The sequence below is a fragment of the Dama dama genome, chromosome 8 (genome assembly GCF_033118175.1).
Source record: "Dama dama isolate Ldn47 chromosome 8, ASM3311817v1, whole genome shotgun sequence".
In the NCBI taxonomy this organism is placed as follows: domain Eukaryota; kingdom Metazoa; phylum Chordata; class Mammalia; order Artiodactyla; family Cervidae; genus Dama; species Dama dama.
This window is the reverse complement of record NC_083688.1, coordinates 39,143,516-39,166,750: the sequence shown is the minus strand read 5'-3', so window position 1 is coordinate 39,166,750 and position 23,235 is coordinate 39,143,516. Positions and strand designations below refer to the sequence as shown.

At 41.2% G+C, this 23,235-nt stretch overlaps 1 protein-coding gene across 2 annotated transcripts in view; it reads left to right on the top strand.

Moving 5' to 3' along the window:
- Window positions 1–22,923, top strand: part of CPO (carboxypeptidase O) — a 32,374-nt gene extending 9,451 nt beyond the window's left edge. The window contains exons 2-9 of one of the 2 annotated variants that reach the window (XM_061148911.1): window positions 1,830–1,929; window positions 6,355–6,456; window positions 9,956–10,060; window positions 11,174–11,284; window positions 12,710–12,800; window positions 15,321–15,475; window positions 21,636–21,720; window positions 22,528–22,923. In XM_061148911.1, coding sequence (XP_061004894.1) covers window positions 1,830–1,929; window positions 6,355–6,456; window positions 9,956–10,060; window positions 11,174–11,284; window positions 12,710–12,800; window positions 15,321–15,475; window positions 21,636–21,720; window positions 22,528–22,790 — 1,012 coding nt within the window. In that variant the 3' untranslated portion in view covers window positions 22,791–22,923. Of the gene's footprint in view, window positions 1–1,829; window positions 1,930–6,354; window positions 6,457–9,955; window positions 10,061–11,173; window positions 11,285–12,709; window positions 12,801–15,272; window positions 15,476–21,635; window positions 21,721–22,527 lie in introns of both variants that reach the window. The other variant, XM_061148910.1, reaches the window with a different exon arrangement.
- The last annotated feature ends 312 nt before the right edge of the window (window positions 22,924–23,235 follow it).

Here is a 23,235-nt window from a genome sequence, read left to right as displayed (position 1 = left end):
GAAAACTTATGTCCACAAAACACTGCACACAGCTATCTATGGCAGGTTTACTCATAACTTCCAAAACTTGGAAGCCACCAAGATATTCTTCAGTGGTTGAATGGATAAATAAACTATGGCAATATAGACAGTAGACCATCAGACAGTGCTAAAAACCTGCCTGCTAAGGCAGGAGGCATAAGAGACCTGGGTTCGATCCTGGGTTGGGACGATCCCTTGGAGGAGGGGACACTCCAGTATTCTTGCCTGGAGAATCCCCATGGACAGAGAAGCCTGGAGGCTACAGTCCATAGGGTTGCTCAGAGTTGGACACAACTGAAGCGACTTAGCACGCACAAAAAGAAATGAACTATCGAGCCCTAAAAAGACATAGAAGAAAGTTAAATACATATTACTAAGTGAAGGAAACCAATCTGAAAAGGCCACATGCTGCATGATTCCAACTACATGACATTCTATAAAAGGCAAAACTAAAACTGAAAAGATCAGTGGTTGCCAGGGGTTAGGTGGGAGGGGAAGATGCATAGGCAGATCAGAGAAAATTTCTAGGGCAGTGAAGCTCTTCTGTATGATACTATTAATATAATGGTGGCTACACATCATTATGCATTTGTCCAAATCCATAGAATGTACAACAGCAAGAGTGAACCCTCGTGTAACCTATGGACTTTGGGAAATAATGATGTGTCTGTGTAGGTTTATTATAACAAATAGACTGCTCTGGTGTGGGATGTTGGTAATGGGGGAGGTTGTGTGTGTCGGAGGGGGCAGGGAACAGCAAGTATATAGGAACTCTCAGTATTTTTCATCCAATTTTGCTGTGAACCTAAAACTCCTCTAAAAAACAAAGCTTGTTTTAAAAAAATATAAACCACTGCATTAAGATTCTTACAACTGTATACAGTATTAAGGTTAATATTTCAGGCTTTTCACTCAGGCTGTCAGAGTTTAAGTCCTAACAATACTTTCCCTGTGACCCAATTTCTTCATCTCTGAAATGGGGGTAATAAGAATACTTCGGGGCTTCCCTGGTGGCTCAGTGATAAAGAATCTACCTGCAGACACATGAGGTGTGGTTTGATCCCTGGTCTGGGAAGATTCTGTGTGCTGTGGAGCAGCTAAGCCCGTGTGCCACAACCACTGAGCCTGTGCTTTAGAACCTGGGAGCTGCAGCAAGAGAAGCCACTGCAACTAGAATGTAGCCCCTGCTCACAGCAGCTAGAGAAAGCCCACTTGTAGCAACAAAAGGACCCAGTGCAGCCAAAAATAAATAAATAAAATTATCTTTTTAAAAAGAGAATACCTTATCTTAGGACTTAACCAGTGGTCCAGTGGCTAAGATTTCACTTTCCAGGTCAGGAAACATGGGTTTGATCCCTGGTCTGGGAACAAAGGTTCCATATGCCTCAGGATGTGGCTAAAAAAAAAAAAAAAAAAAAAAAAAAAGAATATCTCATCTTAGAGTTTTCCAGAAAAGTGAGAGATTTAAATTGGTTAATCTAATGAATGTCTCACAGTAAGTTTCAGTTCAATAAATCTTATTCTTTATTTTACAATTTTAAAAAGTGTTCTTATCTACAACATCTTGCTGAATTATCCCAGCCTCCCTGCAAAGTGGGAATGGCTGCCCCCAACCTGCAGATGAAGAAACTGCAGTTCAGAGGGGCTCAGGGGTACCCATGGTCTCACAGTGAGTAAGCTGCAGAGGCGAGACGTGAGGACTGACTTCTGTCCTCAAGGTGCTGTGCATGTTGGTTTCCACTACTTTTATCATCAACCTTCCAACCCTCATGATATCCTGGTTTCATTGCTGCTTTTTGTCTTTGCAGATCCCTCACACAACAGAGACAAGAAGTCGTGGATAAAGTAGCGAGTCCATGGAGGATCCTGGAGACATATTCTTATAACAGATACCACCCCATGGAGGAGGTGAGCACGGACGCATGGTGGGGGGGTTGGTGGTAGTTACAACTGCTTTATGGTGGGCAAGGGATAGTTCACTGTTAATATCTGCAGACCAGAGGGCCTCAAAATGAGAAGTTGAGATTTGTCTGTGCACTGAGGTCAAGGGATTCACAAACATCATTCTGTGACCATCACCGTTACAGATAAAAATCTAGTGATAGAAATAAAAAGGTAAATCAACAACCAAAAGAAAAAAAAATGGAAAAGAATGCCCATTTTTCTAGTGTAAACATGGGTCAAAATTAAATGTTACTCTTGTTCATCAAGTCTTTTACCTGCTTTAAGTAGGGCAGGATCAGTGTGTATATGGATATAAAACACGGGTGGAGAAGCCTTCTGATTGAATCCTGTTTAGCTAAAAGAGTGGTATTTCCAGTAGGGTAGAAGAAACACAGGCAACAACCTCTCTCAAAAGAAATATTTGTATTGCTATGAAGATATGTTTAGTGGTTTCTGAAACTGGATACAGTAAAAAGTATATACGCATATATGCAGTGTATATATGTGTGTGATATTATGTAACACTTCTTTTGAAGTATAAATTTCTAAAAATAGAATTGCTGGGTTAAACAATCATTTACATTTTTCATATAAATGCCCAAGTTGCCCTCCAGCCAAGCTTTGCCACTTATTTCCTCAGTCTTGGGGAATATATTAATATTTTCCATATTTTTTTTCCAAAGAGTACAAGAAAAAATTTACACTTTCTTTTGTAACATCACCCCAAAATACTAAAGTCTCTTAGATTTTTTTTTTTTAACAAGCTCCAGTAAGACCTGAGAAGTGTATGTGCTGGTATCAGAGATGAGATATACTTGGCTTGGTTACTTGCTCTGTGACCTTGTCTAAGACGTTTAATCTCTTTGTTCCTCAGTTTCCTTATATGTGAAAAAGGAATAGCAGTACTTCTCCTGCAGTTTGGTTGTGAGAGTAAATTAAATAGGCTATACTTTTACTGATGAAGTAATAAATAAAATGATAGCTGCAACTGTGATGTGCTATTTATATCTCTCCCAGGACTCAGGGCACCTGCATCTGATCCAGTCTCATCACAGAAAAGCATATAGTACCCATGTGATGAGTTGTTAATCTCTTCCCTCATATAATAATGCATTTTACCCATAGATATCCATGCTAAGATGAAAGTCAATTGAGACACAGAAATTTGTGTCAGAATTGAGACAAAATTGAGACAAAGTCAATTGAGACACAGAAATCCAAATAGAATTTGTTATGCCAAGTTAATTATTATCATTTACCATAATTCTTATCATTCAGATAATTTTACTATACAGAAATTGAATGTGGAGGGTATCATATGCTGAGGACTGTCCTAATATGTCTTATCTTGGTTAATTGCTTATTTAATTCTCCCTTAAAGGACCCTTAAAGGACCTTATTTCATTCTCTCCTTAAAGTTATTAACTTGGTCTTGATTTAGAAATTTCACTGTTCTGTGAAGGGGCATACCCAGACTCCTCTAATTTTGGATTCACGGACATTAACAAAGGATATTTTGGGGATTCAAAGAAGATCCCACAAATAAGCTTATCCTGAAATTTCTGGCATGATTGAGTGCCACAGCAAAGTCCAGAAGTCTGGTGGCTACTTGAAGATTGTGTGATTGGACAATGTTTCGGAAGTGTTATTCTGCATTGTTGAACTTGATCATTCTCAATCATTTATTTGTGAAGTTCAACAGGGTGTCCTAGCCTGGGTGGTGTTAAAGAAAAGGGGAAAAGATGCCACAAAAAAAGAAAACTACAGGCCAATATCACTGATGAACATAGATGCAAAAATCCTTAACAAAATTCTAGCAAACAGAATCCAACAACATATTAAAAAAATCATACACCACGACCAAGTGGGCTTTATCCCAGGAATGCAAGGATTCTTCAATATCTGCAAATCAATCAATGTAATACACCACATTAACAAATTGAAAGATAAAAACCATATGATTATCTCAATAGATGCAGAGAAAGCCTTTGACAAAATTCAACACTCATTTATGATTAAAACTCTCCAAAAAGCAGGAATAGAAGGAACATACCTCAACATAATAAAAGCTATATATGACAAACCCACAGCAAGCATCACCCTCAATGGTGAAAAATTGAAGGCATTTCCCCTGAAATCAGGAACAAGACAAGGATGCCCACTCTCACCACTACTATGCAACATAGTGTTGGAAGTTTTGGCCACAGCAATCAGAGCAGAAAAAGAAGTAAAAGGAATCCAGATAGGAAAAGAAGAAGTGAAACTCTCACTGTTTGCAGATGACATGATCCTCTACATAGAAAACCCTAAAGACTCTTCCAGAAAATTACTAGAGTTAATCAATGAATATAGTAAAGTTGCAGGATATAAAATTAACACACAGAAATCCCTTGCATTCCTATATACTAACAATGAAAAAACAGAAAGAGAAATTAAGGAAACAATACCATTCACCACTGCAACAAAAAGAATAAAATACTTAGGAGTATATCTACCTAAAGAAACAAAAGACCTATACATAGAAAACTATAAAACACTGATGAAAGAAATCAAAGAAGACACAAACAGATGGAGAAACATACTGTGTTCATGGATTGGAAGAATTAATATTGTCAAAATGGCTATTCTACCCAAAGCAGTCTATAGATTCAATGCAATCCCTATCAAGCTACCAACGGTATTTTTCACAGAACTAGACCAAAGAATTTCACAATTTGTATGGAAATACAAAAAACCTCAAATAGCCAAAGCAATCTTGAGAAAGAAGAATGGAACTGGAGGAATCAACCTGCCTGACTTCAGACTCTACTACAAAGCCACAGTCATCAAGACAGTATGGTACTGGCACAAAGACAGAAATATAGATCAATGGAACAGAATAGAAAGCCCAGAGATAAATCCATGAACCTATGGACACCTTATCTTTGACAAAGGAGGCAAGGATATACAATGGAAAAAAGACAACCTCTTTAACAAGTGGTGCTGGGAAAACTGGTCAACCACTTGTAAAAGAATGAAACTAGAACACTTTCTAACACCATACACAAAAATAAACTCAAAATGGATTAAAGATCTAAATGTAAGACCAGAAACTATAAAACTCCTAGAGGAGAACATAGGCAAAACACTCTCCGACATAAATCACAGCAAGATCCTCTATGACCCACCTCCCAGAATATTGGAAATAAAAGCAAAACTAAACAAATGGGACCTAATGAAACTTAAAAGCTTTTGCACTACAAAGGAAACTATAAGTAAGGTGAAAAGACAGCCCTCAGATTGGAAGAAAATAATAGCAAATGAAGAAACAGACAAAGGATTAATCTCAAAAATATACAAGCAACTCCTGAAGCTCAATTCCAGAAAAATAAATGACCCAATCAAAAAATGGGCCAAAGAACTAAACAGACATTTCTCCAAAGAAGACATACAGATGGCTAACAAACACATGAAAAGATGCTCAACATCACTCATTATTAGAGAAATGCAAATCAAAACCACAATGAGGTACCATTACACGCCAGTCAGGATGGCTGCTATCCAAAAGTCTACAAGCAATAAATGCTGGAGAGGGTGTGGAGAAAAGGGAACCCTCTTACACTGTTGGTGGGAATGCAAACTAGTACAGCCGCTATGGAAAACAGTGTGGAGATTTCTTAAAAAACTGGAAATAGAACTGCCATATGACCCAGCAATCCCACTTCTGGGCATACACACTGAGGAAACCAGATCTGAAAGAGACACGTGCACCCCAATGTTCATCGCAGCACTGTTTATAATAGCCAGGACATGGAAGCAACCGAGATGCCCATCAGCAGATGAATGGATAAGGAAGCTGTGGTACATATACACCATGGAATATTACTCAGCCATTAAAAAGAATTCATTTGAACCAGTCCTAATGAGATGGATGAAGCTGGAGCCCCTTATACAGAGTGAAGTAAGCCAGAAAGATAAAGAACATTACAGCATACTAACACATATATATGGAATTTAGAAAGATGGTAACGATAACCCTATATGCAAAACAGAAAAAGAGACACAGAAATACAGAACAGACTTTTGAACTCTCTGGGAAAAGGCGAGGGTGGGATGTTTCGAGAGGAATCGGGTGGAGAGGGAGGTGGGAGCGGGGATTGGGATGGGGAAGACGTGTAAATCCATGGCTGATTCATATCAATGTATGACAAAACCCACTGGAAAAAAAAAAAAAAAAAAGAAAAGGGGAGAAGGGACAGTTATAATTCATTGGTTTAGTCTTTCATTTGTGTGCTAATGAAGAGCCAAGAGTTGAAAGTTCAGTATTTTGATGAAAGAAACAATTATCTTAATTAGAGGCAAGGAAAGGATCTTCTAATTGATAACCTCAGTCCTCCCTGGCTGTTTCAGATCTACCAGTGGATGAGTGAGATAAGGGAGAAGTACACCGAAGTGGTGACACAGCATTTCCTAGGAATGACCTATGAGAGCCGGCCCATGTATTATTTGAAGGTGAGTGAGAAGGCTGAGAGTTACAGCCTTACCCAAGGATATTTGCTTACTATTCAGGGGCTCTAGTCACAAGTACGGACAAGGTTAAAGAGATAGGACAGAGAGATGCTGACTTTTCCACCCCAAACTGGGCTTTTAAAATTAACAACTTGTAAATGCTTACATATTAATCACCTGGGTGGAATCATGTTCGGAAGCAAAGAGAACTTGGAATGGTTGTGTGACACCATGGGCTTGCCTGCTCAGTCGCTCAGTCGTGTCCAACTCTGCAGCCCCATGTAGCCCATTGGGCTCCTCCATCCATGGGATTTCCCAGGCAAGAATTCTGGAGTGGGTTGCCATTACCTTCTCTAGGGGATGCTCCTGACCTAGGAATCAAACCTGCATTTCTTCAGACTCCTTCATTGGCACTAGGATTCTTTACCACTGCACTACCTAAGGCCCAGAAATAAGAACTTACTCCTTAGTTTTCCTTCCTGCTGTGCCTCCCTTGTCCCTGCTAAAACTGAGGAACTTAGAATTGTGGATGGTGGCTGAAAAGAACTTAAGACATTCTGGCTGAGCGGTTTCCAGACTGTGTTCTGTGAAGGCCTGGATTCCTCCAGTGTTCCCACAGTTGGGGTGGGCGGGGGCAGGAAGGATGGTCTGCAGAAGGGTGAAAACCCCAGTTCACTTTTCATGCTTTTAAGTTTTTACAAAATTGTTTTTTTAACACATTCAGTTCAGTTCAGTCACTCAGTCGTGTCCGACTCTTTGCAACCCCATGGACTGCAGCATGCCAGGCCTCCCTGTCCATCACCAACTCCCAGAGTTTACCCAAACTCATGTCCATTGAGTCGGTGATGCCATCCAACCATCTCATCCTCTGTCATCCCCTTCTCCTCCCACCTTCAATCTTTCCCAGCATCAGAGCCTCTTCAAATGAGTCAGTTCTTCACATCAGGTGGCGAAAGTATTGGAGTTTCAGCTTCAACATCAGTCCTTCCAATGAATATTCAGGACTGATCTCCTTTAGGATGGACTGGTTGGATCTCCTTGCAGTCCAAGAGACTCTCAAGAGTCTTCTCTAACACCACAGTTCAAAAGCATCAATTCTTCGGCACTCAGCTTTCTTTAACACATTATTTTCCATAAAAAAATATTTGAACATTATGGACAACCTTTATTTTTGGTTCCTTCATTTTATGAGGGAACAAAGACCCGGAGAAGTAAAGTGACTTGTGCAAAGTCACAACGTCAGATCATAGCATAGCCAGAGGAATAAGCCAGTCCCAAAGTTCTCTGCCCCTTTTGCATATGACATAATGAAAAGTGTTTGAGGCTGATTAACCACTTTTCCACAGACTCTCAGGTTCGGACCAGTGATTTTTCAATCCTGCTTGCTTAATACTGATGCCTGGGTCCCATTCACAGAGATTCTGAGCTAATTGCTCCAGGATGGGTCCCAGGCACCCCTTGAAAGCTCCCTAGATGACCCTAAGGTACAGGCAGGGTTGATGACTGCTGTATCTAATCAGCAGGTTTTCAAAGGGCGGCCCTGGACCAGCACTATCAACGTCACCTGGGAACTTGTTAGAAATGCACATGCTTGGGCCTAACTGCAGATCTACTGAATCAGAAACTCTGGGGTTGGGCCCAGCAATCTGTGTTTTAACAAGCCCTCCCCCAGGCCATTTTGATGCACACTCAAGTTTCAGAGGGCTTCCCTGGTGGCTCAGATGGTAAAGAATCCACCTGCAATGTGGGAGACCTGGGTTCGATCCCTGAGTTGGGAAGATCCCCTGGAGAAGGCATAGCAACCCATTCTGGTATTCTTGCCTGGAGAATCCCCATGGACAGAGGAGCCTGGTGTGCTACAGTCCATGAGGTCACAAAGAGTTGGACACGACTGAGCGACTAGGCACACCCCACGCACACGTTTCAGGACCACAATGCATTTCTAACAAGTTCCCAGCTGGTGCTGATATCACTGGCCCAGGACTGCTCTTCCAGAACCACCACCAAAGCAGTTTGGCATTAAAAACTAGCATTATTTGTTTGCTGTCCTCTTACTACTTATTATAGACATGTTATTTTGCAAAGCACATCCTCAAATTTTAGTTACTCACAGTTACAAAAAGTCTATTGACTTTAAAACAGAATTTACCGAGGAGTTGACTGCTATGTTAAATGTGGGCCACCTACCTATGTGACTTTCCATAGGTTGTCAAGCTGAGCTGAGTCAGCCAAGAAGACATCTAAACATCCTTTGCATAGGACATCTTTTTAAAAAGAGAATTGGCATGTAATAAGGAGGCAATAAAGATAAACTTATAGTCATATATATATATACTCATAAAAGAGGGAATTATAAGACAGAATTTAAGGTAAAAGGTAGATTAGAAGCTTTGAAAATGGGTGAGGCTAAAAGGAAAAATTCCTTGAATGTGATGAGTTCAAGCTGCATATTTCAAAATTTATAACTTTCTCATAGATACAGAGGGAGAACCTTCATCAGTCCAACTCCCGAGAGCTTTCAATGATCAAGAGTCCAGGACATTTACAAAACAGAACCAGATGTGACTGTTACAAACATGGGCATGTTCACAATTTCTCCGTCAAAGAGAATCTTTAATTGCCCTGAAAGAGGAGAGGATCTCTATTGCTTGAGTGAGGCTGACCTGATAGACAAGAACAAGTGGGAAGAGGAGAAAGAAGACTGGGTCAGCTGGTACTAGAGGAGTCTCTAAGGAAAGGAGAAATTAATGAATTTAATAAGTATTGCAGGACATTGTGTATTTGGATCCTTTCACAGTTTTCAAGAAGTTTAAATGTAGTGCACATGTGCATGTTAATTCTCTTCAGTCATGTCTGACTCTTTGCGACCCTATGAACTATAGCCTGCCAGGCTCCTCTTCTGTCCATGTGATTTTCTAGGCAGAAATACTGGAGCAGGTTGCCATTTCTTTCTCCAGGGTATCTTCCCAACCCACAGATCGATTCGGTGTTTCTTATGTCTCCTGCATTGGCAGGGGGGTTCTTTACTGCTGAGCCATTGGGGAAGTCCTTAAATGTAGACTGGGATTCAATTTTACTTCTTTTGATTCTTGAATGTTACTACTTGTGTACTTTTTCACTGTGAGTGAACTCTACGTGGGAAGGTTTCATAAGGTTTATAGAAATTTAGCATCACAGTTTGTGGCTTGGAAGTTTTAGCCTTTATTTAAAGTTAGGGAGTAATTTAAGGTATAGGGGAGACCAGGCTTTATGAAGGGGACACAGGCGAGTCAGTAAGCTGTCCTAAGAACAACAACCAAGATAACAGAAAGAGAGCAAGTGTAACCATAGGAGGGTCATATTGGTGGGTGTCTTTGCCAGCAGCCTTGCTTCATCCTTGAAACCACAGAATGGAGGGAGACAGAATAAAATGGAGGGGAATAAAACAAAATCTAATAACTTTTCACAGTGGCTTGCAATCATAAGCAATTGTTTGATAATGGAACACAAATGTCCCCTCCAGATCAGCCAACCATCCAATAACCCCAAGAAGATTATTTGGATGGACTGTGGAATTCATGCCAGGGAATGGATTGCCCCTGCTTTCTGCCAGTGGTTTGTGAAAGACGTAAGTGTTTTTAACTTCCTCACAATGGCTAGCTGTGCTTAGTCGCTCAGTCGTGTCTGACTCTTTGCCACCCCATGGACTGTAGCCTGCCAGGCTCCTCTGTCCATGGGGATCCTCCAGGCAAGAATCCTAGAGGGGGTTGCCATGCCCTCCTCTAGGGGATCTTCCCAACCCAGGGACTGAACCCAGGTCTCCCACATTGCAGACGGATTCTTTACTGTCTGAGCCACCAGGTGGCTAACTGCCTTACAAAACACCTGTCACGTCTCGGCTATTTGGAGAGCATGTTTCTTTTCACATATTGGCAAGGCAGCTCTCCACTGAACTGCTCCTTCACCTCAAAGTGAATGGAATTTATAAGTAGGTTCACTGAAAACTGAGTTAGATGTTCTGTTGTCTTTCTAGTGGACCCCAAATCACTTTTATTGGAAGGTAAACAAATGTAAATGGAGAAGAAAATACATCTTGGGAGTCAGAGATGAGTTTAAATCCCAGAGCCATCTCTTTCTAACAGTCTGGTGCACAATTTCTAACACCAGGACCCCTAGTTTTTCACCTGCAAAAAGTGTGTGAAATGACTACTTCAGTGCTTGTTGTGTGGATTAAGAGATTAGTACATAGAAACTATCAATACCTTGCTCCGTGAATTCTCACATATTACCTGTACCCCCCCTTAGGGAACAAGACTTTAAAATTAGTATAAGATACTTTTGTGTCAAGCCTTTTCAGAAGCCCAAACAGGATGACATCCACAAGGAGTAGTTCTCAAAATCTGGTTCCTAGACCCATAGCATCAACGTAACTGGGAACTTGTTCAAAATGCAAATTCTGGGTTTCCACCTCACTACCTCACACCTAGTGAATTGGGGCTGGGGGTGGAGATGGGGCTGTGTAGCCAGGTGGGCAGTATGTTAACAAGCCAGCCTCCAGGTGATTCTGATGCATGCAGAGGTTTCAGAAAGACCACAACATTGAACAGGACAATCGAGGCAGGATTGATGGGCAAAGGCCACTGCACACTCACCTCCTACGATTAAGCTGAAATTGTTAGAAAATTGAGAGAAAAGACCTCTTACCAGGATCATTCTAAACATTTTCCTATTAAATGTCCAGATTCTACAGAACTATAAAGACAACCAAAGGATAAGAAGGCTCCTTAAAAACCTGGACTTCTATGTGCTTCCAGTTCTTAACATAGATGGTTACATCTACACTTGGACGACTGTGAGTACATTGAGTTTGATCCTGGGATGGGTTCACAAACTAGATCTTGATTCAGGTTCATTTTCTGACTTCAGTCACTGCAACTATAAAAATGTTTTGTGGTCATTTAAAGGAAGAAACCTCATTTGGGATTAAAATCCACATTTTTAAGTCAACAATCTAAGGATTGGGGAGGCTGAAGGCCTTTTTTGAACATGTTTTTTTGTTTGTTTTTGACATATTCCCAGTTTTTCAGACTTAATGTTTCTTCAACTCCATCTCCTTAAAATTTGTGGATTGCCTCCAACTAATAAAAATAAATGAAAAATAAAAGAAAATAAAATTTGTGGATTGCCTGTCACTTGATAAGGATTATGTTGGTATAAAATTCCTGTACTACCGTGTATCCTTAAATCAGTTCTTGAAACGGGAGTGGCACAAATAATCTATAAATTCTAACCCAACCTTTATTTTTCCATGATGGTCATGCGTATGGAGTTGGGGGCAGGGGAGCATCTCATAACATTACCATTTTGTTTGGGGGGGGGTGCTGCGTTGGGTCTTTGTTGCTTTGTGCAGGCTTTCTCTAGTTGCAGTAAGCTGGGGGGTACTCTTCGTTGCTGTGTGCGGACTTATCACTGCAGTGGCTTCTGTCGCCGAGCACAGAATTGCGGGTGTGCAGCTCAGGAGCTGCGGGGCACAGGCTTAGTTGCTCTGTGGCATGTGGGGGTCTTCCTGACCAGGAATTGAACCCTGCAGCGACAAGCGGATTCATATCCGCTCCACCACCAGGGAAATCCAAGATTTTTATTTAATAGACAACTTCCTCTTTTAAAATGTTTCTAAAGCATACTGCTCCAGAAGTCAGAGCCCCTGTTTCTAGGGAGTCTTCATTCCTCCCACTTCTTCCGGCTCCCCCAGACTTTCAAGGGACCCCTTTCTCTAACGGCCTCTCTGGCCCAGTATAAATCAAGCCCTTCCCTCCCGGCTTTAGCCCTGTCTGCTCGTCAGTTGTCTGCCTCCAGAAATGTGCACAAACCATCTCTGATGCACCTGGAAGAGCCTTTTTCCATCTGGCAAGCCATTTCTCTTTCATTCTTTATCACTTGGACCTAAAAAAATGACTCTCTGAATCTTTTCTTGATTAAGCAGATTACATCCACCAGGCACTATTAATCCGCCCATGAGGGAGAGGCCAAATTACCCTTCCAAAGTGATGATTTACACACATGTGCACTTAGGGTGGTACAGATGTTCCTGTTATTGGGGGTTACTAACCCATCTGGGGGACTAAAAATTAAATGCACTAGCTTCATAATGTTGAGGCAGGTTCTTCCAGACAATCCTAGGAACTATTTTTCGTGTTCGAGGACCACCCATCATCACTAACACTGTGATTTATGAGACCTTAGAATGACAACATCCCTGTTTGTTTCCCTGTTACAGGATCGGCTTTGGAGGAAGTCCCGTTCATCCCATAATAATGGCACGTGTTTTGGAACAGATCTCAATCGAAACTTTGATGCATCCTGGTGTAGTAAGTACACTTACTAAGTACATCATTAGTAAGTAGACGAATAACAAAAAACAAAAAAATGGAGCAGAGAAGCCAGGAAAGACGTGCATTACTAGAGTTAGTACTATTTATTTATGTGCATTACTAGAGTTAGTACTATTTATATATGCAACTTTTGAAATAAACGTCAAATTTTGTATAGCTTTCTGGACTTCCTGGTCAGTGTTACTCTGTCTAAAGAGATGATATTATCTATGCAATAAGAACAGCAACACTCATATGCAGGACTCTTTTCAAGTGAGATTGCCTAAAAAAGGGCAACGATGACTTTGATCGGTGTGAATATGTTTGAAATCCATCACTTTGTTTTAAAATATATTGTTCAGTCACTGAGTCATGTCTGACTCTTTGTGACCCCCGTGGACTGCAGCATGCCAGGCTTCCATGACTTTCACTATCTCCAAGAGTTTGTTCAAACACATGTCCTTTGAGTCAATGATGCCATCCAACCATCTCACCCTCTGTTGCCCCCTTCCCCTCCTGCCCTCCGTCTTTCCTAGCATCAGAGTCTTTTCCAATGAGTCAGCTCTTCACATCAGGTGGCCAAAGTATTGAGCTTCAGCTTCAGCATCAGTCCTTCCAATGAATATTCAGGATTTGTTTCCTTCAGGATTGACTGGTTTGATCTCCTTGCTGTCCAAGGAACTCTCAAGAGTCTTCTCCAGCACCACAATTTGAACACATCAATTCTTTGGTGCTCAGCCTTCTTTATGGTCCAACTCTCACATCTGTACATGACTATTGAAAAAGCCACAGCTTTGACTATATGGACCTTTGTTGACAAAGTGATGTCTCTGCTTTTTAATATGCTATCTAGGTTTGTCATACCTTTTCTTCCCAGGAGCAAATGTCTTTTGATTTCATGGCTGCAGTCAGCATCCACAGTGATTTTGGAGCCCAAGAAAATAATCTGTCCCTGTTCCCATTGTTTCCCCATCCATTTGCCATGAAGTGATGGGGCCGGATGCCATGATCTTAGTTTCTTGAATGTTGAGTTTTAATCCAGCTTCTTCACTATGCTTTTTCACCTTCATCAAGAATCTCTTTATGAATTGTTATAAAGATAAGTCAGAGAATTATCCTTGCAGATATTTTTTACAACATGGGGGCAGAACAAGACAAACATTTTCTTCTCATTAAAGCATTTTCATGTTTCTAAATCCCAACACACTCAATACATTGGAAGCAAACAGAAATAAGGATGGTTAAGAGCAGCCTGGTTAAAAACCAGATGACAAAGGTTCAGATTTGGTGGCTGTGTGATCTTGGAAAAATTGCTCTATCTCAGCTTTAGTTTTCTCTTTTTTAAAAAACATGTGGCTCAACATAATACCATCTTATCAGGAAGTTGTCGTGGGGATTCAATGAGATGTATCAACTTGAAAAACATTCACAACCTAGAAGTTGAGAATTATGTTTTATTCGGTGAGAATTTTTAGGATTTCAAGCCTGGGAGACAGTGTATGAAGCAACCTTGAAAGAACTGCTCTGAGCAGGTGAGGGGAAAAGCCACGTTTATGTAGAGTTTCACAATAAAGAGCAGGTGCTCTGAAGGTCAAAATATTATTGTTAATGAAAGAAAACCAGATATACCAAGATATGGAATTTAACCCTTTCTATGTATGGGAAGATGCAAGAGTCTGGGCTCACTGAAATCTCCTTTGATATGTACCTCAGCTATCTGGGGCCAGTATTGTCTGTTTTTCTCCTCCTGAACTTCCTTGGGGTTCACTGCAGAGAGTGGCTGCATTTTGATGGCTGCTAGATGGCAAGTATTCTTCCCCTTCCCGAGTTCCCTCAGGGCTCAGCTCACCTTGGAGGGCTGCAATTGGTGATGACTGTGATATCCTTGTTTACTGATATGGCAGGAAATATCCCATTTCTCAGATGTCTCACAGGAGGGGCTGAGTACAGTGCCCAGCATGGAAAAGGTGCTCTGTTGATGGTCCTTATTATTACTGGTGAGGACAACTGACTGAAAATAACTGTTTTTCTATCCTTGCAAAATAGCTCTAGAGAGACTCATGCCAGTGAAACAGCAAGAGAAACTTCGGACAATAAGACTATGACAGAGGCTGACCCTGGGACCCAAGAACTGGTTCCCAAGCATTTGTTTCAGGGTTCACCAAAAATTTTAGGGAAAGGTTGCTGAAAATGCTCTTCCTTTTTGCGTCTTCCTTCCCCAGCCACATAAGCAGGGAGTTTGTTTCTAAATCTGAACATCAGCCCTCCTGCCTTTCTATGCTCCTCCTTAAATGACTTATTTAACCAGGACAAACTTAGACAAGCAAAGGCAAGCCTTGATTCCACCCACAGATGCCCTGAGTAAGAGTGATTCCTCGGCAACCCAACCCCCCGCCATCTCATCCCCCACCCAGGTCAGGGCTAAACAGAGACCATGATGCCTTTCTTGGGGTTTCCTGTATATTTCAGGTATCGGTGCAAGTAACGACTGTGAAAGTTTAACATTTTGTGGAACAGGACCCGTGTCTGAACCAGAGACGAAAGCTGTTTCCAGCTTTATCGAGAGCAAGAAGGAGAACATTGCCTGCTTCCTGACCATGCACTCTTACGGGCAGCTCATTCTCGTGCCTTATGGCTATACCAAAAATAAATCAAATAACCATGAAGAACTGGTAAGCCCATACACGGTGCCAGAGCCCTGAGAAGCCTCGATAGGACTCTGCCTTCCCTTCCCCCCTCGTTTCCTTTAATAGGATTTTGGCTCCAGCCCTGCTTTTATTCCCTCTGCTTTTCCTTACTTTCTTTCTCCTGCTTTTCTCACCTTGCCAGACGCCTGCTGGGAAGGCTTCAGGTTAAATGCTGCTTTACCTCCATTAATTAACTACCTGTTTCGAAAAGTGTCAAGTTGGGAGACATCTTAGGTATTCATGTATAATATAAATGAGATGATTATGTTAATAATCTGTAGGAATGTGCTTTCATTTCTGTAAATTCTCTTGAAGCTCAGTTCAGCAATTATATCTTCTGAACTGTGCTTTAAAGAGCTTGCCAGCTGTTAGTGGAATATGGCATATCTAAAATAACATGGCTAAATAATATCTGCTCTCTTCTCTGCTCAACACAATGCTCTATTTCCTCCTGAACTCTGCCTCCAGTTTCTGCCTAGGAATATTTGTAAGGGGAAGTGCCAGTGAAATTCAAGCCGGGGCAGGGAAATTCTGCTTTATCTTATCTGGGGTCCTTTTCTGAAGCTCTGTTTACCCAAGCCCTGGTGGGCAGAATTGCTGGAAAGTACTGGGCTCTTGCCCTTTTGTGAACCTGAGAACAATAGACATAAGTCAAAGAAAGGGTCAATTTAGAATTGTTGTAGTATTTGTTATCTTTTCCTAAAATTTATTTTTTCAACTTTTAGTTGTGGTAGAATAGATATAACATAAAATTTACTATCTTAACCATTTTTAGGTGGACAGGTCAGTAGTTAAGTATATTCACATTAGTGTGCAACCAATCTTCAAAAATTTCACCTTGCATCATCAAATATCTCTACCTGTCAAACAACTCCAGATCCACCTTGTCTCTGGCAACCACCATTCTACTCTCCAACTCCTGAGTTTGACTACTCTAGGTAGCTCATATAAGTGGAATCTTACAGCATCTGTCCTTTTGGTGACTGGATTATTTCACTTAGCATAATATCTTCAAGCTTCATTCACGTTGTACCATGTGTCAGAATTTCCTTTTTTCAAGGCTGAATAATATTCCATTGTATGTATGTACCACATATTCTTTACTCATTCATCAATCAATGGGCAATTGAATTGCTTACATCTTCTACCTATTGCAAATAATGCAGCCATGAATACAAGTGTATAAATATCTCCTTGAGACCCTGCTTTCAATTCAGAATCTGCCTGCAATGCAAGAGACACAGGTGATGCAGTTTCGATCCCTGGATCAGGAAGATCCGCTGGAGGAGACAATGGCAACCTGCTCTAGTATTTTTGCCTGGAAAACTCCATGTACAGAGGAACCTGGCAGGCTACAGTCCATGGGGTTACAAAGAGTCAGACACAACTGAGCACATGGCACATCCAGAAGTAGAATTGCTGAATCATGTTGTAATTCTATCTTCAACTTTTTGAGGAGCCATCATTTCCAGAGCAAGTACCCCATTTTCCATTCCCTCCAATAGTGAGTAAGAGTTCCAATTTCTCCACATTCTCACCAACACTTGTTATTTTCTGTATACCCTTTAAAAATATTTTTTAAACAAGTTTCTCATTATCAACAAATGCTGGGCTGGATGGGGGCCTGGCTTGCTCTGTTCTTAAGATCGCAGAAGGCTGGCGGCCCATGGACCCTGTCATTTTTCTTGTCTCTCACCCCCTGGAACATCACTTATAAAACACATGTCGGGGCTCTACAAGAAAAACCACTGTAGATCTTTGCTGAGGGGACTACCTCCTCCAGTAGTCAAAAATACCCAACAGTACCCCAGTGTCTTTCCACAATTGTTTTTGGGCATTTGTACTACCTGATTATTTTGTATGAGGTAGAAATAACATTTACCTAGAACTTTAAAAATTATAAGGAGATTTTATGGCCCTTATCTGATCCTCATGACAATATAGTAAGCTCACTTTGGAGTTGCAGAAATTAAGACCTTGAGTTAATAGTATTTCTAAAATCCCTGTAGATGGTGAATGGTGGAGTCTGGGTTGGAGCTCACATCTTCAGATTCCAAGGGTCACATTCATCAGACCACCAGACACTGCCTCTCCTCTCCACTTAAGAAGGGTTTGCAACTTCTGGAAGCTGTCACTGACTTTGATGCCTGGGCCACCATGTACTATATTCTCCTCATTTCTGTGCCCCAGAAATTCTATTTCTTCAGGAATGTACAGAAACAGGGATTTCAGTCAAGAAGCCCAGACCCTTCCTTATCTCCCCATTCCCGTGATGTTTGCCATTGTTGTTGTTGTTCAGTCGCTTAGTTGTTTCTGACTCTTTGTGACCCCAGGACCCCAGGCTTCCCTGTCCTTCACTATCATCCAGAGTTTGTGCAAACTCACGTCCATTGGGTCAATGATACTATCCAACCATCTCGCCATAGGTGTTTGATTTCCTCTTAAAGGATTCTATGACAAATACAAATGAACCACCATAGACAGGCCATTGTAGCTCTTTGATGGGACAGGTCTTCTACCAGCAAAAAAAAAAAAAATACTGGCTCATACATCCCAGTATTTTTCTAGGCAATTTCATTCCCTTTTTTGGTCCAGAAAAACAAATACTACATCACCATGTTGCAGGGTTTGCATTCAAAGGTCACAGGGTCTTGGGCTACTGATGGCTGTCTCCTTAGAACCCTCTGACCACAGGGTGGACACTGACTTTACCACTAGTGGAAGGTGGAACACTAAGATGAGAATTACTGGCAATCCTTAATACTCTATGTGGAGACTGGAAAATTGAATTGACAAACATTGCTTCAATTCTGTGTCTCTTACAGCATCAGGTGTTGAAAAGTTAGCATGACATTCATCACTAAGACTTCTCCGTAAAAAGTCAGAAAATGTTGCCACCATGTGTCAAACTCACTGAAGCTAGTTAGCAGTGTTTCTAGGTTCTCAGTGGTAAGCTTTGATAGAGCCCACAAAGACAGAATCACACCAACTGTTCCAGGAGTTTTCCATTTCTGGTGTATTTACAACCACCAAAGACTAGTAATTAATCTCTATGTATTTACAAAACCAAAAATTTGTAGAAATCATGATAAATATTGTACTGCGTGATAGACAACTTGGCAACCACTAAGTAGGGGAAATAGAACTATATATAGCCTCATTTGAAACTTCTCTGGAAATTAGAATAGCTATAAGAAGTCTAATGTTTCAAATGCTGACATTCTTTCCATTTGAACTCTTTCCATATCAACCCCTGTATCCCATTCCAAGTTCCATCCTCCCACACAGATGCCAGGGCCTTGATCAATCTTGCTGAGTGCTTGCCTGTGAATATATGCCTATAGGAAACTCTCTGGGTCCAGGAAAGAAGTTATTAAGCATGCATGAGGTCTTTAACAATGTAAATTACACACTACTAGCAAAGAGATTTTTTATTATTTTGACTAGAAGGAAACTTTAGGCTAAGAAGAAGGACAGCAGAGGAATTGGCTCTCTATGGCCTTGCAGTATAGTGTCAAAAGGAGGCAGAAGAATAATCAGGAGGTCGACCCCTAGAGATAGGGAAATCATTTCATCTTTTCAGAAAGGACCAAACTCATAAGCTAAGTATCACAGCTGTGTGCTTCTCATAGATGTTATATTTCCTATCCCTATCTACTTATCCATTGTAATTCTTGGTGTAATCATTAAAAAAAAAATCACAAGTTCTTTTGTCAATAAAGAAAAGGAAGCTGGAAAGATTCTTTCCTACCCAATAGGCAGGGTTTAAGGAGAGGGAACTATATAAAATTAAGTTTGGCCATGAGAAGAAGGAATCTTGGTCTGGAGTGAGTTGCAAGAAAGAAAATATGAGTGCAAGAACCCATCTGAATAGAAAATGTAGCCTGGAGCTGCTTCATGCAAACCAATAACAGTTAAGACCCCACATGGACAAGTTAGCAGAGTTTCATTCAAAGAAACACAGAAACACATGGGAATTAAGAATAATTAAAAGCAATTCATATCTCTACCAGAGACTCCCAAAGAACTACAAAAAGGAGTGAGCTGCTAAATTTTAGCAACTCTTTCTCCAGGGTGTGTGTTTTAATTTCACTCACCACAGCAGCTACCCTGAATCCTTCCTTTCTCTCTACTCTTCTTTCTGATTTCCTTAATGGAATTTTTCTCTCCAGAAATCCCCTCTCTGACTCTCTTCTCCTTCTTATAATTTCCTCTTCTTTCTGCAGACAGCCCTTGTACCCCTTTCCAGAGGCTTCTCTGGTGACTCAGTGGTAAAGAACCAGCCTGCCCGATGAAGGAGACAAGGGTCCAATCCCTGGGTCAGGAAGATCCCCTGGAGAAGGAAATAGCAATCCACTCCAGTATTCTTGCTTGGAAAATCCCATGGACAGAGGAGCCTGGCGGGTCACAAAGAGTCACACATGATTTAGCAATTGAACAACAAAAACAACAACTTCTTTCCAGTGTAAGTGATTAAAACCAGGTTTATTCCTTGCACTTATTTAACCCTTCCTACCCATCATTTCAGTTCTGGAGACAGGAACAGGAACTAGGAACCAGGAACTAGGGCAGATGTAGAATCTTTCCAGAAGAGAGAGAGAATGTAAATCTCAGTAGTGAGTGGAGAGGAGGCAAAAAGCTTGCAAATATGTTCAATTTAAAGTTCTAAGTCTTACCACTGTTGCATGGAACCCTACTGCCACTTATTACCTCTCCTGCTTTTCCTTTTGAATGTCACTGTGCCTAAATCCACTCTACCCAAACACCACACTGTCACACATTAGGATTCAGTGGGACAGTACAGGAGCAAGGCGAAAAAAGACAGAATCTAAAACAAGATCTGTCACTGGTCAAGGGAAGAAGTACGGGAACCGATGCTCCTGAAAGTGTAGTCTGGCTGCCCTAAGGGGTGAAGGAATGGTGGATCCAGGCAGGTGGTGGCTAAGGGGATTTTCATGGTGTCTTATGTAGAACCCAAGGGGAAGTAGTGGGGTAATTCATCAGGTGACTAGAATATAGCACTAGGGAATCTAGGGTTGGGAATACTTAGACTGTCAGTAGGGTATGAAAGGAGATTTATTGCATGGTCAATAAACATAGCCAATATACTTAGACTTCAGTTAGTGTTTCTGATCTCAGGAAAGGGTCTTCAGAGAGCAAGGCTGAGACCTTAGACATCATCTAGTTCTGAAGGGTTTCCAAAGCAGTCGGGTGACATGGTGATAGGTATGGAGAAGGGTGTCATTTCCTATTCTGAAAATCTATGAGCTTGTGAAAGATAAATATCAAATACCTTTAAATAAAAATAAGAGGGAGGCAATAAGAGGAGTATGAACAAGGGGCTATGGGAGAAAAAAAAAGTGGGGAGAGATAATCTAGTCATGGTGCTCAAGAAAGACCTACAGAGAACTTGGCATTTGAGAAGGTTTTGAGGTGGTATGCAATTTCAGCAGAGATAAGAAATGAGACAACCCAGGTAGAGGGCATATCTTGAGAAAAGGCAGAGAAGCTGAGTAACATGGGTGCACATCTGGGGAACTGTCAGAGAACTGGAGTTTGACTATAATCTAGGGTAGGATCAAGAGAATATGATGCTGGAAAGGTGGGTTAGGTCCTTATTGTAGAGAATCTGAAATACTACACTGAGCAGTGTACCCTAACTTAGCGGGCAACCAAGAGTCAGTGAGGGTTTTCAGCAGGATCATGATCACGGTCCTGCTTTCAAAGGTTCACCCTGAAGTCAGGGAGATCAGCTGGGATTAAGGATAGGTGAGAGGAAGGAAAACTTATGAGAAGATGACAACAGTCCATTTCAGAGTTAATAAAACTGAAATAGAGTGAAGTGCAACTTGGTCATCATTTGAGAGAAGAGTCAAAGATGATTGTCAGAATTTACATATTGGGGCACATGATAAGACAGAATGATGAAAATCAAAACAGCCTTATTAGTGGAGGAGATGATGAAACTGGATTTGAGTATGTTGAGTCTGAAGTATCAGCAGATGACCCAGGTATAGGTGTTCAGTGGGAAGTTAGAAAGATGGTCTGGAACTCAGAGGATGGGTTTGGACAAAATAGCAAACCCTCTGGATTGTTAGATTTATTTTTAACACCAGATATCTGTCTCTGCATTTCCCACCTACAGATCCAAGTTGGACAGAAGGCAGCAAATGCATTGAAAGCAAAGCATGGAACCAATTATAGAGTTGGATCTAGTGCAGATATTTTATGTAAGTATCTTTTTTTTTTTCTTCTTCAATAGTATCTAAGGCACAAAAGAAGTCAGTGGACTTTGGAGTGGGGTGGGGTGGACAGGATAAAAATGTTCCATGGATCAACAGGAAGTTGTACAAATCAAAATGATCAAGGATAAAAGGCAGTCTGTACAAATCCAGAATTGTGTTCTCTAGGGATAAGGTGCAAGCTAACTAAAGGTAAAAATTAATACATTGGCTCAGACCAGTACTCCCTTTGGCTTCAGTTATAAAGAGCTAACCATGAGAAGGTATAGGAGTTAACAGGAAAGACTGTTTCCAGTGACCCTTGATCAGTTGATTTAGTTCCCAGAGGACCATCAGGCTAAGAAAGCAAAAGAGGTGGGGCCTGGAGTTTTTTTTCTTAAAAAGAATTTAGTTGAAAGAACAGTGCATAGGTTTCCCAATCCCCAGCTACCACCCCCTCCAAGCACTGAAGAACCAGCAAGATGATATTTTCCTAATATTTTTCCTATAGGTCATTTTGTTTCCGTCCCCGATATGTCAGTTGACTCTTACCATCCAATATCAGATTGTCTTGTCTCTGATTCAGCTGACAAATTTTAACCAAACCTCTGCTATGTGCCAGGCATAATGCCAGGTATTGGGATGGTGAGTGGAGACAAAGCCGAAAATATCAAAGAGAGGAAGAAGGCCGCTGTCCATAGATCCTAATATGAAGAGTTGACTTTGCTAGGCTGAACCTTTAGTCCCTTAAATGGCTGTAGAAATCTATCTTTTCCCAGAGTAACTTCTAACTCTGCCTCCGTGTTTTATTTGTAGACGCTACGTCAGGATCCTCAAGAGACTGGGCTCGGGACATTGGGATCCCCTTTTCGTACACATTTGAACTGAGGGACAATGGTACCTATGGGTTTGTCCTGCCAGAAGCTCAGATTCAGGCCACCTGTGAGGAAACCATGGAGGCTGTGCTTTCAGTCCTGGATGATGTATTTGAGAAATACTGGTACACAAACAGTGCTAGAAAGGCAAAATCTACTGCTCTGGTGCTGAGCTTGCTGATGTCCTTCATGTCTCTTCTCTGAGTGCATCCTACCCAGGCCTGCTCAGCCCCAGTGACATGGATATGGCTGCCCAACAGGTGCTTTTGCGAATACGGAGAAATCAAATAATTTAACTAGAAATACTTTCAATAAAGAGGAATCATCTTTGTATGTTCATGTTTGCTCTGCTGTAATTAATTTTTATTACTTTAAAAGAGTATAATATTAGTTATTGGTAGAGTAATGCTACAAGTGAAAGTCACTCAGTCGTGTCCGACCCTTTGCAACCCCGTGGACTTTATAGTCCATGGAATTCTCCAGGCCAGAATACTGGAGCGGGCACCCGTTCCCTGCCCTAGGGAATGTTCCCAACCCAGGGATCGAACGCAGGTCTCCTGCATTGCAGGCAGATTCTTCACCAGGTACCACTCTACAATTCAGTGGCTCACACATCTATAGGTCATCTAGGAAGTTCTGATCTTGCCTG